The 14,346-nt window shown below is 39.9% G+C and overlaps 3 protein-coding genes across 5 annotated transcripts in view; 1 reads left to right on the top strand and 2 right to left on the bottom strand.

Moving 5' to 3' along the window:
- The window catches only part of pnpla7b (patatin-like phospholipase domain containing 7b), a 55,569-nt gene extending 47,718 nt beyond the window's left edge, over positions 1-7,851 (bottom strand). Inside the window, exons 1-6 of the mRNA XM_019860962.1 lie at positions 7,720-7,851; positions 6,767-6,841; positions 6,375-6,462; positions 4,205-4,284; positions 3,230-3,321; positions 1,418-1,558 (exon numbers count right to left, since the gene is read on the bottom strand). Coding sequence (XP_019716521.1) covers positions 1,418-1,558; positions 3,230-3,321; positions 4,205-4,284; positions 6,375-6,462; positions 6,767-6,841; positions 7,720-7,761 — 518 coding nt within the window. The 5' untranslated portion in view covers positions 7,762-7,851. The remainder of the gene's footprint in view (positions 1-1,417; positions 1,559-3,229; positions 3,322-4,204; positions 4,285-6,374; positions 6,463-6,766; positions 6,842-7,719) is intronic.
- A 1,371-nt stretch (positions 7,852-9,222) lies between these two features.
- On the top strand, positions 9,223-10,736 carry mrpl41 (mitochondrial ribosomal protein L41). Of its 3 annotated transcripts, XM_019860921.1 has the most exons (3): positions 9,223-9,321; positions 9,418-9,506; positions 10,123-10,736. In XM_019860921.1, exon 3 carries the CDS (start codon positions 10,156-10,158, stop codon positions 10,561-10,563), a length of 408 nt encoding a protein of 135 aa, XP_019716480.1. In that variant the 5' UTR covers positions 9,223-9,321; positions 9,418-9,506; positions 10,123-10,155; the 3' UTR covers positions 10,564-10,736. The 3 variants fall into 3 exon arrangements, with proteins under 3 accessions (XP_019716480.1, XP_019716482.1, XP_019716481.1); XM_019860923.1 differs by lacking the exon at positions 9,418-9,506 and having other exon boundaries at positions 9,230-9,321; XM_019860922.1 differs by lacking the exon at positions 9,223-9,321 and having other exon boundaries at positions 9,328-9,506.
- Positions 10,737-10,998: 262 nt separating this feature from the next.
- dph7 (diphthamide biosynthesis 7) overlaps positions 10,999-14,346 on the bottom strand; it is a 7,154-nt gene continuing 3,806 nt past the window's right edge. The window contains exons 7-10 of the mRNA XM_019860901.1: positions 13,005-13,077; positions 12,872-12,937; positions 12,619-12,791; positions 10,999-11,807 (exon numbers count right to left, since the gene is read on the bottom strand). Of these exons, the coding sequence (XP_019716460.1) occupies positions 11,398-11,807; positions 12,619-12,791; positions 12,872-12,937; positions 13,005-13,077 (722 nt within the window). The 3' untranslated portion in view covers positions 10,999-11,397. The remainder of the gene's footprint in view (positions 11,808-12,618; positions 12,792-12,871; positions 12,938-13,004; positions 13,078-14,346) is intronic.

The following is a 14,346-nucleotide window of genomic DNA, read 5'->3' as shown; positions in this document are numbered from 1 at the left end:
GGACTGAGGCTGCTGTTGTCTTCTTCTCTGATCAAAACAGTGTCCCCTTGCGGATACTCAATGAATTGCACCTTATTAAAAATATTAATTCTGTCTTTAATGCATTTTTTTCACTTTTAAATTATCCTGCGGGCCTAATTGAACCTTGAAGTATGTTTGACACCATGCTTTACATAATCGTCTCGCGGGCCGGATTAAACTCCTTTGCGGGCCGGATCCGGCCCGCGGGCCGTATGTTTGACACCCCTGCTCTAAATTGTCCTTAGGTCTGATTGTGAGTGTGAATAGTTATTTGTCTATGTGTGCCCTGTGATTTGCTGGCAACCAGTTCAGGGTGTGTAGAGTGTTCAATTGACCTACCATGCATATTTTTGGAATGTGGGAGGAAACACAAGTACCCGAAGAAAACTCACACAGGCACGGGGAGAACATGCAAACACCACACACATAGGTCGGAGCCGGAATCAAAACCGAGACTTCTGAACTATGATGTGAACATGCTAACCAGTCGATCCCCGTGACGCAGTAATATGTAGCAGAAAATATATATATATTTATATATCAAACACTAAAAACACTAGGAAGAAAAAGCAAAGTTTTATACTACATTCCTGATGAGGCACAGGGATAAGGATGACCCAAAATTATTGGACCAGCAGCATAAAAAAATCAAGACATTGAAAAAACACGCATACAAAATACCAAGATTGCAAAACTTAATCATGGTATGGGTTTACTCAACTCTATTCAGTAGTTATGTGCTGGTACTTTTTGGGGTGGAATTTTATCAAAAGTTTTTACTTTTGAAAGACAAAGGGACGTAGGTGCCAGTCAATACTGCAGTTTGCCGCGATCATCAGCGTCAACTTGGTTTTGAGAATGAATATGTTTCCAATGTTGTCACGCATTTGCCAGAGGACCAGAACTTACGCACAAATGATGCGTGCATAGAATGCATTGTGAAAGACAATTGAACATCATGTTTTCTTTTTACTTCACAATTATGTGACAGTTTTTGTTGTTCTTTCCCATGAAATCCCAATAAGATAAGAGGTTGTAACATGGCAAAAAGTAGAAAAGGTTTTGATATTTATGTTTTTAACTGTATTTCATTTGTTGATGAGAAGAAAGTGAATAAAGCAAATATCAGAATCAGAATCAGAATCATCTTTATTGGCCAAGTATGTAGAACACACAAGGAATTTGTCTCCGGTATAGCACGCTGCATTAGTATCATCATCATATTTAACTGCTGTTTAAACACATTTGTTTGCCCTGTATAGTTCATTATTTTTTATTCATTTTTTGTTCTACTACTGTCAAAGTGTTCTTGTTTTATTGTAGACTGTACAATACAGTACTTTGTAACTCGTTCAGAAATGCGCTATACAAGTTGAGTCAACATTGGTCTACTTACCTGACATTTTTAAGCATGTACAGCACCTCAGATGGTAAGTGGGAGTTCTGCACATCAAATTCTGTCAAGTCTGCCTCCAGCAAACTGGGAGGGGGCTCCTTGGGCTGCAAGGAGGGGGGCTCCCTTTGGAACCGGAGAATCCTAAAACATTTATGCGCATGGACAGACAGGTATGCGTGTGTACAACCGCACGACACACACACACACACACACACACACACACACACACACACACACACACAAAAGAAATAAATAATTGATACAGTAAAAAAACGTTGCATGTTGGAAACAACATCCCTTTGAAAAATTTCCCTTACACAACAATTTGTGGCTTTATCACCAAAAAGTGAGCATGTGTTACCACTGAACAAACAACTCAGATCAACCCTTTCATGCACCAACAATGATAACCTGTAACCTCATAGCATGATAAGATGTCCACTGTAGTAATCGCTGTCCCTGAATGGGTTAAAGATTGGAATGCAACAATTTGGACCTTTAGCAGCAGAAATTAGTAATGGTAACCTTTGGCCAAGCAACACACTGCAGATGTGGCGCATCAAATACCGTATTTTCCGAACTATAAGGCACACCAAAAAACATTCAATTTTCTCAAAAGCCGACAGAGTGCCTTATAATCCGATGCGCCTTATATATGGATCAATATTCTGATTTCTTGGACGTAGTATTCTAAATGTTCTGTAAAGCGCTTTGTTACAGCTGCAGCAGTTGTGAAAACGCTATATAAATAAAGTTGTTTTGTATTGCATTGTATTCCCTTTAGTGTAGCTCCATCAAGTGGATGCATAACACAACCACAGCCACTATTGTAGCTTCTATTATATGTGCCTTATAATGCGGTGCACCCTATACTTGAAAACAATTTTAAAATAGACCATTCAATGAAGGCGCGCCTTATGCTCCAAAACGTCTTATCAGGCGGGAAATAGGGTACCTCCAAAAATCTACAAAGTAAAACATATGGCCCATTTAATCGATGGTTGTATTGCTTCAACTGCAACTTCAACTACTGGCACTGATCCTTTTTTTCAACATTTAATGTGATATAATGTTGATGTTCGACAGTCATTGTAGTGGGGTAACATATACAGCCATTGGGCAGTCATTGAGCGTATAGGGACAGGTGTACCCGCTCGTGCCCTGTCCGCACAGCATCATGAATCAGCCGAGTCTGCCGGTGAGTGCTGACTGAGCAACCAAAAAAGCGCGCAGCAGCACACATTTTCAGCCTTGAGCACCCGGGAGAATATGCCCCAATATGCTTTGTGCCCCTGTGTGGGTAACAACTACGGTGAACCTTGAACATTTGGACGAACGTTATATTCAGTCAGATTTTGCTTTTGGAAGTTGGTTAGTAAGATCTCTGAGAAGATGGGGAAAATGCTATGCTGCACTGACAGAGTAAAACCTTTGGGTGAGGCCTGGTTGTGCTGGAGTGAGCAACACAACAACAAAACATGGCTTGCGACCTCCTTTGTGAAGGAGGGGAATGACATCGCCCAGAGGTTTGTGAGCAGACCGGTGATCAGCATGAGGAGGCGGTGCCAAGTTTTTGAAGCTATGTCGCGTCTTCAACATACTACTGACGCTCTTCTTTGGAATAGATTGTAAAATTTCCAATATGAGTTTTCTTCTTCCTTGTAACACTTCAAATTCAATCATCCAATCCACCATTCATGCATGTGTATTTATGGGGATCGGATCACTTTTTAGCGTATTCTCTTTGAGTTGTAAATAAAGTGACTTCTTCAAAAAGAAACAAAAACAAAAACAAAGCAACATGTGACTCACTTGCGAGCTATAGACAGGACTTTGGTCCTTTTCCGCACCCTCTGCCGGGAACTGGAGTTGGAGGAGGTGGTGGGAGAGGATAATGTCTGGACCTTTAAAAGTCATAAAAATAAATAAATGTATATATATTGTGCGTATGTGTGTGTGTGTGTGTTTGTGTGTATACACACAAACACACACACACACACACACACACACACACAGCTGTCTGGACATTTAAAAAAATATAGATCGCAAAAATAATTAGCATATGTACAGGTATACAGCACATTTTATATGTTGATATCTGATCAGTCACTGATCATTGAGTCTTTTCAAAAAAAGTTCTTAAGATGAATGCAAGAACATTTATATTTCACTTTTACTTCAGAGCTGATTCTGACATTAAGCCATAAGTATCATCATTAATCCGAAGTGTAGTCTCATTCTGTGCATATGAGCGATGCACTTCCTGGCCTAAAAGTATATCAAAGAGAAGATCTCGTTGTTGCTAAAATGCTTTTCATTGTTCAACAACAACGGCATTAAAGTACGGTATTATTTATTATTTTATTCTATGAAAAGGTGAAGAGCCTGGAGAGACACATTGTCAAGGCAAGAAATTGTCAAACCATTTTTTTTATAACTCTAGAGAAATGATCGGCTTGTACAGATATCAAACACTATAATACAAGAAGATCACTGAAATTATTAAAACATTCTTGGGTTGCTTTGAAAGTATCACTGAAACATTTAGGATTTAAAACCATCAACTATATGGAAGAGATGTTATCTGAACAGAAGGTGTTCTCAATAGACGTATTAAAAATGTGGCGATGGTTTATTGTTCATTCTTTGAGCACATTAAAAAAATAAAAAAAAAAAAGAAAAGAAACAAATAGAACATTCCTAGACTGTTTGCTTTGGAAAACTTCGTGACTCCATATCAACAAGAATACAGTATGTCCAGAAATAGGCATCCATAAATATACTAACCTTTCTCATAATCTTTCGGCCGTAGAACATAACCTTGTCTCTTTTTCGAAAGCGATAATGTGGTACGCCTGTCTCCTCCTCTGAAACACACCAGCAATCCTTGTTCAGACTTTCATAATTGTTTTGTTTTCTGACGTCCGCTGGTCCTGATATTTGTGCTATACTCATGCGTCACGTGATGAGATTCCACATCCCAAAACTTCAACAACATGAACAAAATGACTTGCCGTTGTGTGCCATTCGTATTCTCACATGCAAAGAGGAATAAAACTCACATCGGCCACTTCTGAGAACTTTAAGGAGACATTATGCATTTTTTAATTCACAATTTGAAACAGTTCCCGTGTGTCCCAAAAACATCAATGTGACTTGAACAAGATTTATAGCACACCTGGCACCCTCATTTTTCATCTCTAACTGAACTCATCCTGTTGTGAGGGGGCAATCCTGTTTAATGCAAATAAGATACTGCTAAGCCCATACGTCTCGACTGCAGGGCCAATGCTTGTTACGATGACAACCAGGGCAGAGGCAAGCAATTGGCCTGGAGTATTAAGACAAAAAAAAAAAGCAAGCTGCCCTAAAGATGGTTATCATAAATCATTGTATTTTCACTCGAGGAGGAAACACAAGACAAGACAATGTTCGACTGTTCTGGTGATTAAAGCTAACGCTGTTTGCTAATGGTAAGTTGTTTTCACACTCCAGGTCTGCTTAAATGCTATCTTTGACATGGTCGTGCTTCCATGTAGTCTGCTGACTGGACTCCGACTATCGTTTGAAAATGGCAGATTTTTGCCCATTTTAACTGCCAAGTGCAATGTAAATTAGTCCCACTGTTCCGCCAAAATTCCGCCAAATTCAGAACAACCTTTATTTAGAGGGGTTGGCAGGCACTCCGTAGATTCAACTATTTGTGTGCCTGCAATTAAAAAGTCAATTTTCCATGAAATGTCTCCTTTTGGGTAAAGAAAACATGTTATGTGTGAATAATTCATCAGGTAAAATTATTTCCATGATATATAAATGAATGTCTGTGACATATTTTGTTAGAAAAAACACAGTATACATCACCGTTTTATTTTATTTATTTGCTTGTTTGTTTTTTACACCAGTTTGCAGATGATTTTGTGGATGTCTCATATGAGCTCATCCTGCTTCGCACGACCCTGATGATCAAGAGAAGGGCTCTTTTGAATCAGAATTTTACATTCAAAGAAACGTAACCTAACCATACATGTGGCAAGTACCTGAAATGTCTCACTTAAGAAGGGGTCTCAAAGTCAACTTATGTGGAGGTTGTAGGAGAGTCTGGGTGGTGGGTGTGTGTTGGGCTGCATTCAGAAATCCACAAATATGGGGTTCAAGTACTTTAGAAAAAGGGGCAACTAATCCAATCATTAAGAGTAACAATTCGTAGCATTGATAGCTCTTCAGAACGTTAAGATTGGTGACACGGTCCTCTCTCTTACCCTGGTACTTTGCATACCATTCAGCATGTCGACTTGAGTAATGCTGTCTGATTTCCTGAGGACTGGACCTTTCTCTGTGCACTCAAGATATGTCGGGGTCCCTCTGTGCTCATCAAAAAAAAAACCAACATTCCATCTTCTGTTTTTCTTGAAATTGGCTGTTCTCGTCATCAAACTTTTTCTTCACAGCAGGTTTTGAGAAACATATGACTGGGACTGGGTGACGGGATAGGTTTTCCTTTCATTTGGTGACACTCCAGAATTACAATTTGGTGAAAGCTGTCATGAGCCTGAGCTATCGTAGCCCATTGGTGATTTACAAAAAAAAAAAAAAAAAAGTTGTGGGCTGCACTAACATTAAACTTTGATGTCAAGTCGAGAGTTGCAAAATATCATCCTGCGGTGCTTAAAATGGTCCTTGAGCCGCAAGTTTAAGACCCCTCCACTTCAGCCACTACTGTGTCAAAGTCCCCAATATTGTCACAGTCAGGCCAAATTCGGAATTGCTTACAATACAGCTTTGCCTCAATAAAATTTTGCGCTGTTTTTCATTGTGTCAAAACCCCCAACTCATCATAGATGATTGTTCTAATATTTCTCCACTACGATCCACATTGGTAAACGAATGCGAATGTCTTCAAATATTGAGCTTTCAATTGACATTGATTGAAACAAAAAAGGAGGCAAGGTATACTGACTTGACAGCCTGTATCTTCTGTAGAGAAGGAACACGACACCTCCCACAAGGGAAACAACAGTCACAGCTCCAATGAGAAGAGCCGTCCACTAGAAGTAAACACATTCCAAAGAGACATTCAAACGCCTCTTTAAAGGGGAAGTCAACTCAAAGATTTTCTTAAGAAAAATGTTTTCTATGTTCTATTCTCAACACCGCATTTGCTCAGGGAACGACCAATCACTGTGTAGCTTGCGAACGTCACATAACCAAACTCAGAAAACAGGCGAGCTGTATTATCATTTTTACTTCTGCACCAAAATAAGTATTGGATTGACTGACAGGAGCAGAGACGTCTCTAAAAAGTCCAGTGAGACAAGAAGAAAACTTGCAACACGCTCTGTGAGTGTTTACCATGTTGGCCTCTGTGCGTTCCTCTATAATCTGCTGCATCTTGGCCTTGAGCTCACTTCCAAAAGGAGCCGGGCTCTGAAACAAAAAACACATGAGGAAATTGTAGGACTGCTGCATCCACATAAATGAATATCAAAAGATGCGTCTCGGCCCGACTCGGTTGAATTTTTTTTTTTCCAGAATTACGTGTTATCATGGCAACACAACTCCCCAAAAACTACACCAAAAAAAGTCCTACTGAAGATGAGTGGGAAGCAGTGTCAAAAGCGACCACATGACTCCCTTTTTATAAGACACATTGCATATAGGAACCAACACACGAGATTGTCATCTCATTTTGTTGACACTCTTGCCATCTTTATTTCAGTGAAAATGTACACTGGCCATACAGTGCATGTTTAAAGAGGGTGAGTGAAATATCACCCACCAAAAACACACACACAATTAATATTAGTGTGTATTGCACCGATCAGACTGAGGCAAAGTATGACATCTCCGAATGTTTTAGTAAAGGAAAACTGATAACCATTGAGCAGAGATGGCAGAGCGTGACTCTGTTCGGCTAATTGATATATCGAGATTTTTTTCCAAATTTCAAAATGAAGTCACACATTTAGATTGTTTTATACATTTATATTTCGTAGTTGTTTGTAATTAGTTGAGTGAAAGAGTTTCCTTTTCATTGACAACAAAGCCTTTGCAAATGAGGCGTTTGGACTTGAAGAGGCATCAGTCCTATTCAAAATGTCCATGGACATTTCAAAGTTTCATTATATATCCATGAAGTAACATAATCTTGAAATATGAATTTGACATATGAAAGGAAGGCACTGGCTGTGTATTTTCAGATATATGTGATCAGAACTTTGCAACACAATTCATCACAAAGACAGTGAAGACAATACTTGAGCTCAGACAATGACAAGAAATCAACAGGGCGCTGAAGGACGTACCGGATATATACTGCAAGTCTCGTCTTGGTTGTTGTTTTCCATGTCTGACTGAAGTTTAGACAACAGCACAAGGCAACCCCTAGGCGTGATATAATTGGGAAATATCAGGATGTTGAATTAATATTTGAAAACTTTATTGCACGTATGTTTTTGTTTTATTTTTGTAAATGAGAGGAAGCCTCATATATATCAGGATCACTTTAAGTCAGGTAAACAATCCAATGTGGGCTAAAGATCACCTTTCCTAAGAAAAAAATTGGTCAACCATTATCTCAGCCCACTGCGAGTACTGTAACCATATACTGTACTCCAGAGACACTGACACCCTCTACTGGACTGTCGTACGAGCTGTAATCACTCTGAAATTGGTCAAAGGGCAAACAGAATTTCCAAACATTGCTTATCTGTTGTTCGTATAGACTTGATCGGGACAGTCCTTTCGCATTTAAGTCCATTTCAAAACTAATTTGATTGTTTTATTGAAGAAGAGAAGAGAAAAAAATATCCTAATTGTGATGATTTCATTTTTCGTGTCATGACCTTGCTATATTAACAATAATAATAATAATAAACAGCATAGACCAGCATGATTTTGTTTCGTGCTGGTCTTGCAGGCCACAAGCAAGAGCAAAACAAAAGAGTCAAGATGAGAACAGCTGAACCATCGGACACTGTTCAGCCTGCTCTATGAGCTGAGCTTCAGCCGCCCAACAAGAGGAGCATGTTGTTGTGGCCCAGCCAGGAGCTGGTGACCTGCTTGCTGGTGTCACCCAGTTTCCAGCAGGGAAAAAACAGCGAGAGATCTACCGTTTAAAGTGGACTTTTGTGAGTCAGAAAATTAAATCCGATTTGGTTGCGGACAAATACTCAGTAGATAGCCCGTTGTGAACTTTTGAATACTACAAATAACTTCAAGAACGCAATTCAAATATTCAGTTCAGTTATGAATTGCACGCAAACGGGACATTGTTGTATTTAGAAATCCGCGAAAATACTTCGCCTGAAGTTAAAAGTTAATTTCAAGGCATGCCAATGCCTCAGTTTACTCTGTGGATTCCGCCCCTGTGATATGCAACAAAATCAGACATAAAAGTATTTGAAAAGAAAAAAAGTTCAGCTTCAAACACCAGCCCGCTATTAATAATAACATATGCGTAGACGCAGAAGTTATTTTCTCACGTACCCGTTTCTGCTTTTGTGAATGCATGTGTTGAATAACGTTAAAACTAATTCGTGATAACAATTGGCATATCCTACATTACCCATCAAAATAAAATTCATATTTGCAAAACGACCCTCTTTCGATGGTCCAAATTTGAATAAAAATAAATAAAATTACATTTACTTTTCTTTGTGTTCGCAATACTGTTAATGAACAATGAGCTTCTTTTTTTTGCTCAAAATTATGTAAAATGTATTATTTTTAAGGTGGATGTGCCGGAGGTTATGGTTCTTTTCATGTTCCTAAATATGGTGCCGAGACAAACACTGCTGCGCCAGTACCGTGGATTCTAATTGGACCACGGTGTCGCCTTTCAGCAAATAGACATACGCCTTGTTTAACTGCCGTTCACATTATTTTCACAGAAACCCGTGTTCAAGGTGAGATGAGTCAGTTGTTTTATACTTTGATTAAAACGCTTACAGTATTGAGATACAATCTTTAGATACTCTGTGTACGGTGTCATCCATTATTAGAGTAAATGACCAGCAAGTAATGCAACCCATATTTCTGCAAAACGGTATCATATCAAGCTAGCCAGCTAAAGACAGCAGCGGTTTGAACGATAAGGCAAACCAACATTTGTTTAGCGCGTCTACGTGCATCGTTTTTAGTCCGAGATTGGCGTTAATTTCCAGTTTAATTATTCTGAAGATTAAAAGACTGTAAATTAAATGACCATGCATTTTGCAGTCACACCTGTGCTGGTCTGTCTCTTCTACACGGACTACTAGTATTGCTGAATTTTTATGAACAGTGAATATTGTTTTTGCATTTCGTCCATTCGCTGCACACCTGTGGTCGTGAGAGATCATCGGAGCCGATGGAAGTGATCACATTTTACTGAATTACTCGTGTGGATTATCAATTACAAATTATATTTTAGTTCATTTGTCTATGCCAGAAACGTGGAGTGAGAGGCCGAACGCTCCGTAAAATGGCTTTTAATAAATTGTCATTCACACAACAAAATAAGTCATGTCTTCCTACGCCTATATCAACGTTCACGTCGAGTTCGTCAATATTTGAGGAAACTAAAATGAGATATTTAGTATTCATATGTTTGTTTGTCGGTGTGCCACAAGATTTTTCTTCAGTAAAATTGGTGCCTTGACTCAAAGTTTGTGAAACACTACCTGTAAGCTGTCTCCTATAGTCGTTGATTTCTTCCATTTTTCTAGGTTTGCAAGAAAAGAATATACCGTTGTGGCACAATGGGCGTCTTGTCTACACTGATAAGAGGCCTGACAAGAGGAGCGGATAGAATGTCGGAATTCACCAGCAAGCGAGGTTCAAGGACTCACAATAAAGGCAGAGGTGCAAGACCAGCTGGAGTGATGCTCTCCAGCAGAAAGTTTCTGGCAAGACAGGCCATGATTCCTGAGTTTGTGGTACCCACTCTGGACGGCTTTAAACTCAAACCCTATGTATCATACCGCTGCCCAGCAGGAACTGAGCCTCCAGTGACTGCAGAGAGCCTATTTGCTGAAGTGGTGGCTCCTCAGATCAAGAAAGACTTTAATGAAGGGATTTTTGACAAAGAGCGACTGGAGAAATATGGATATGAATCCACACAGGAGGGGAAGTTGTTTAAATTGTATCCCAAGAACTATGTGCGTTAAAATGAACTTAACATCTGTGATAAATCTATTTGCAAGGGAAGACTTCTGATGTGCACTGGCGACAGTGGCTGGAGAACCTTTGAAGTGACACCATGTTGCAAGCTGGACGTAATATTTTTATAATCGCTCTCGCTCTCTCCTAATCAAGTACAATAAAACTGAAATGAACTGAACAGTCTGGTACGATAAGTACTAGATAAGTGTCATGAACCTACTGCATTTGATCACACTTCGTCACCAATTACAAATACTACATTTGTGTGCCTCTGTTTACAACTGACAGGTAATCACACACATTTTAAAACACTAATAATTGGTAAACTTGCTGAGTTATGTCATTTTGAAATGTGTGAGTTGCAAGTTAGTTACAGGCTATGGCATTGACACTTTGGTGATGACCATATGTGAGGTAAGCAATTTGCAGTTCAAGTTTCCTTTGAAACACCCTGCATTCTTTATTTTTGGGCTCTCTAATTGCAAAACGAGCATTTTGCGAACTTCCTCCAGGTACAAATGTACAAGCAGGTCACGTGCAAAATTACACTCAAATTTGTCTGTTGTGAATGACTATATGAATCAAAAATGATTTCTATTGTCCTATGTTCATGTTTTTTATTTTAAATTAATTCTGGTAGAACAAAGAGAAATTGTGTACTGAAATTTCTTGCAATGCCATTGAGGAGCATTTCACAGAACAGTACTCCAGTTGCGATCAGACAAAGTACCCATGAAAAAGTCAGTCGACAGGAACCCAAATTGTCCATGTTATTGTGGAACTGTACATTATACACCATATATATCCAAATAATAGTCAGCTCAATTCTCATAGTATGGTCAACACTGATCTTTTGCTAACTGTGCCTCAACTGGCGCCCAGTCCCACCGCCACAAGTGAAGCATATGATCATAAAATGAGCAACTTGCAAGGAGAAATGACAATGAAGAGGCATCATCATCCGGCGTGACTGTGTCGCCTGCATGAGAGGTGGTCGATGGCGGCGCAATGCCCTCTGGGATGTATTGGCCACAATCGTCCTCGAGGGAAGTGTCAAAGCTGGCAGTGGGAGATTCGTACTGGATCCGCAAGTGTCCTCCACTGTCTGTGAGGCATTCCGTTGGTTCTGCTGTAGGAGGGGAGAGAGGAGCAGGTTCCTCCAGGGACAGTCGAGACCAGTCGGCCCCGTAGGCCAGTGAGTTGTGGAGGATGTAGGATGCGACAACTGGACAAGCTCCTTCATTGGACTCTGGAAGAAAACGAGGCACAAGGTTTTTCAGAGAATGTCAATTTCTCACAAAGCCATTTCATGGACTGCGTGAACATCAACTATTGTTATTTGCAAGACTTGCTTTCATATTCTTCACCACTTAAAGTGGTTACTGACTTGTAGATTGAACAGTTTCGGTGGAAACGATCAGCAACACCACCCAGACTTGCACGAAAGCTCATGTCTGTCACTACAATTTGAGTAGCAGTAACACAGCAAAACCAAGACTTACATGTAATCAACAATTAAAAAAAAAGTTATTTGCTACTAAGGGCTGCACCTATCAAATATTTTTAGAATATATTTTATCGATCATTCCGTTGAATACGCTCATTAAAAAACAGTATTCAAATGTCCAAATGTTTTTCTCTGATTACTGTTTATTAATTGATTACTGTTTTTTATTTGAATATTTAATGTCAATTATTGGTTATTCACACTACAGCTGCAAATAACGATTATTTTTGTAACAGATGAATTATTTTCTCCCCATGAATTTATTATGATTCAGGTGCTGATTTGGTGAGTAAACATGTCAGGAAATAGGGAAAAATATTGATCATTGTTTTACAAAGTAAAAGCACCGGTAGATGTTTGCAAATGTCTTGTGATTAAACACACACATAATCTGCTTTCGTGAGGGACTACAGAAATCAGAGATAATTTACTTTCGAGAGGCTGAAATCAGCAGATTTGGCCATTTTTAATTCTATCGATGATTTAGAAATAAAGTCAAGAATGTGTTCCATCCCCTTGGCTCCCCCGGTGCGGAACGTACGCTTCTACTCACCCACAGCCTGTTGACAATGAAGAATGTGGAAGTCATTGTGCATGCACGCTGCCAGCAGCAGATGCTGTTGAGTCGGATGCCACTTGAGCCGCCACACCCCGCCGCCTAACAGACTCTCACTGAAAGGCTCTCGCATATTTCTGCCATCCCACAGCAGAACCTTCTCATCATAGCTGTGGGAGAAAAAAATACAAGTCAAAACCAACCCACAATGCAAACCTATGCTATGACCCAATTATTAACTGAAGTTTACCTGCCAGTAGCCAGAATGTATTCCCGATGTGGGTTGCTGTGAATGCTGCACACACCCATTGAGTGCCTTTGTGAAAAATGACATGTAAATGTTGGGTTTTTGCTTCATCAAAATGGACAGGGAGATTGATTACCTTTTACTGATGAAAGTGGGTTTGGAGGGACCGATCCTGAGGTCCCAGCCTTTAAGCTTACAGTCATCTCCACCTGGCGAAACACATGCATACGGGATTCAATTTAAGTCAAATAACAGTTACACTTCACAACTCTGCAGATGCAAAATCGTGACGGGCCCATCCCAAGCCCGTCTCCCCCACTTCTTCCACCCCCGATGCACATGGATATTTGGAATGCTTGTAGATATTGCTTATGTATTATGTTGAATGTGGAAAAACTGTAGATCCAGCAAAATGTCAATATTGTCTTCATGTGACCAAATGGATTTGAGAAATCTGAAAACAAACTTAAAAAACAGGCGGTTGGTTAGCTGTACTAAATATGAGTCAATGTAATCAAGTCGTTTTGGTATCAAATACTGCCCCAAATAGACCACACTCAGCAAAACACTGAATGTATATTCACTACACTGCTAGCCTGCGGAAACTCAATACTCGGTCCTTGGACCTTGATGAGTGTTTACAGCAGTTAAGACGCTCCTTAAAAACGGAGATGTGAGAACAACTTCCGGGTCGCTTTCGATGCTTTGAGGAGCGAGGAACATTGCAACACTGTTTTCTTTTCCATTTTTACAATTTTACTTACCTTTACTTCCTGTCAATAACATGTGAGATGGGCCCATCGGGTCAATTTGAGGTGTGTCAGAAAAGTTCCAGGACCGGCCGATGGCTCAAAAGACACATTTCAAATCCAAACCATGCCAGAACCATCTTGATGTCATCCATGTCTTCAAAATAGGTCGCCTTGATGACCCCCTTTTCACTCACATGGAGCCATGTCAGTCGAGTCGGGTAGTTGGGACTAACACGACGATGCTCATGTCAGCCAGAAGCTGTCAACAAACAGGGCATCGACAGCAGGCACGTTGTCGAGGTGAAGCAGCCACGAGTTGTCCGGCCACAACTCTTCACCTCTTGTGCAATGAATGAAACAAACACGGCAGGATCTCTTATTGAACTGGTTGTTCGTTTGGCCCACATTGACTGGGAAAACTCATTTTGGCTTTGAAATGTGTCATCAGTCCTGGAACTTATATGACACGCCGCAAATGGCATTTTCATTTGACCATATTGGAATATAATTCTCCTGTAGGAGAGCAGCTCTCTATGTTTTCAGCAAGTGCAGAATTTGAAATTACATGGTAATTCAGATTAACACCGGGTCATTTTGATCGTTTTTCAAAAATGACACCTAACGTGCTTGCCACACTCATTCCTTGCCAAAAATCGGTCTTTAATTTACCAGAGATGAAAGTGGACTTTTCTGAAAATTCCGGAGAAAAAAAAAAAAAAATTATAT

Source organism: Hippocampus comes, unplaced genomic scaffold, assembly GCF_001891065.2.
Source record: "Hippocampus comes isolate QL1 unplaced genomic scaffold, H_comes_QL1_v1.1 scaffold130, whole genome shotgun sequence".
Lineage (NCBI taxonomy): Eukaryota > Metazoa > Chordata > Actinopteri > Syngnathiformes > Syngnathidae > Hippocampus > Hippocampus comes.
This window is presented reverse-complemented; position numbering and strand designations above follow the sequence as displayed.

Coding starts and splice junctions, on each gene's coding strand:
- mrpl41 (XM_019860921.1), top strand. CDS start 10,156: ATGGGCGTCTTGTCTACACTGATAAGAGGCCTGACAAGAGGAGCGGAT.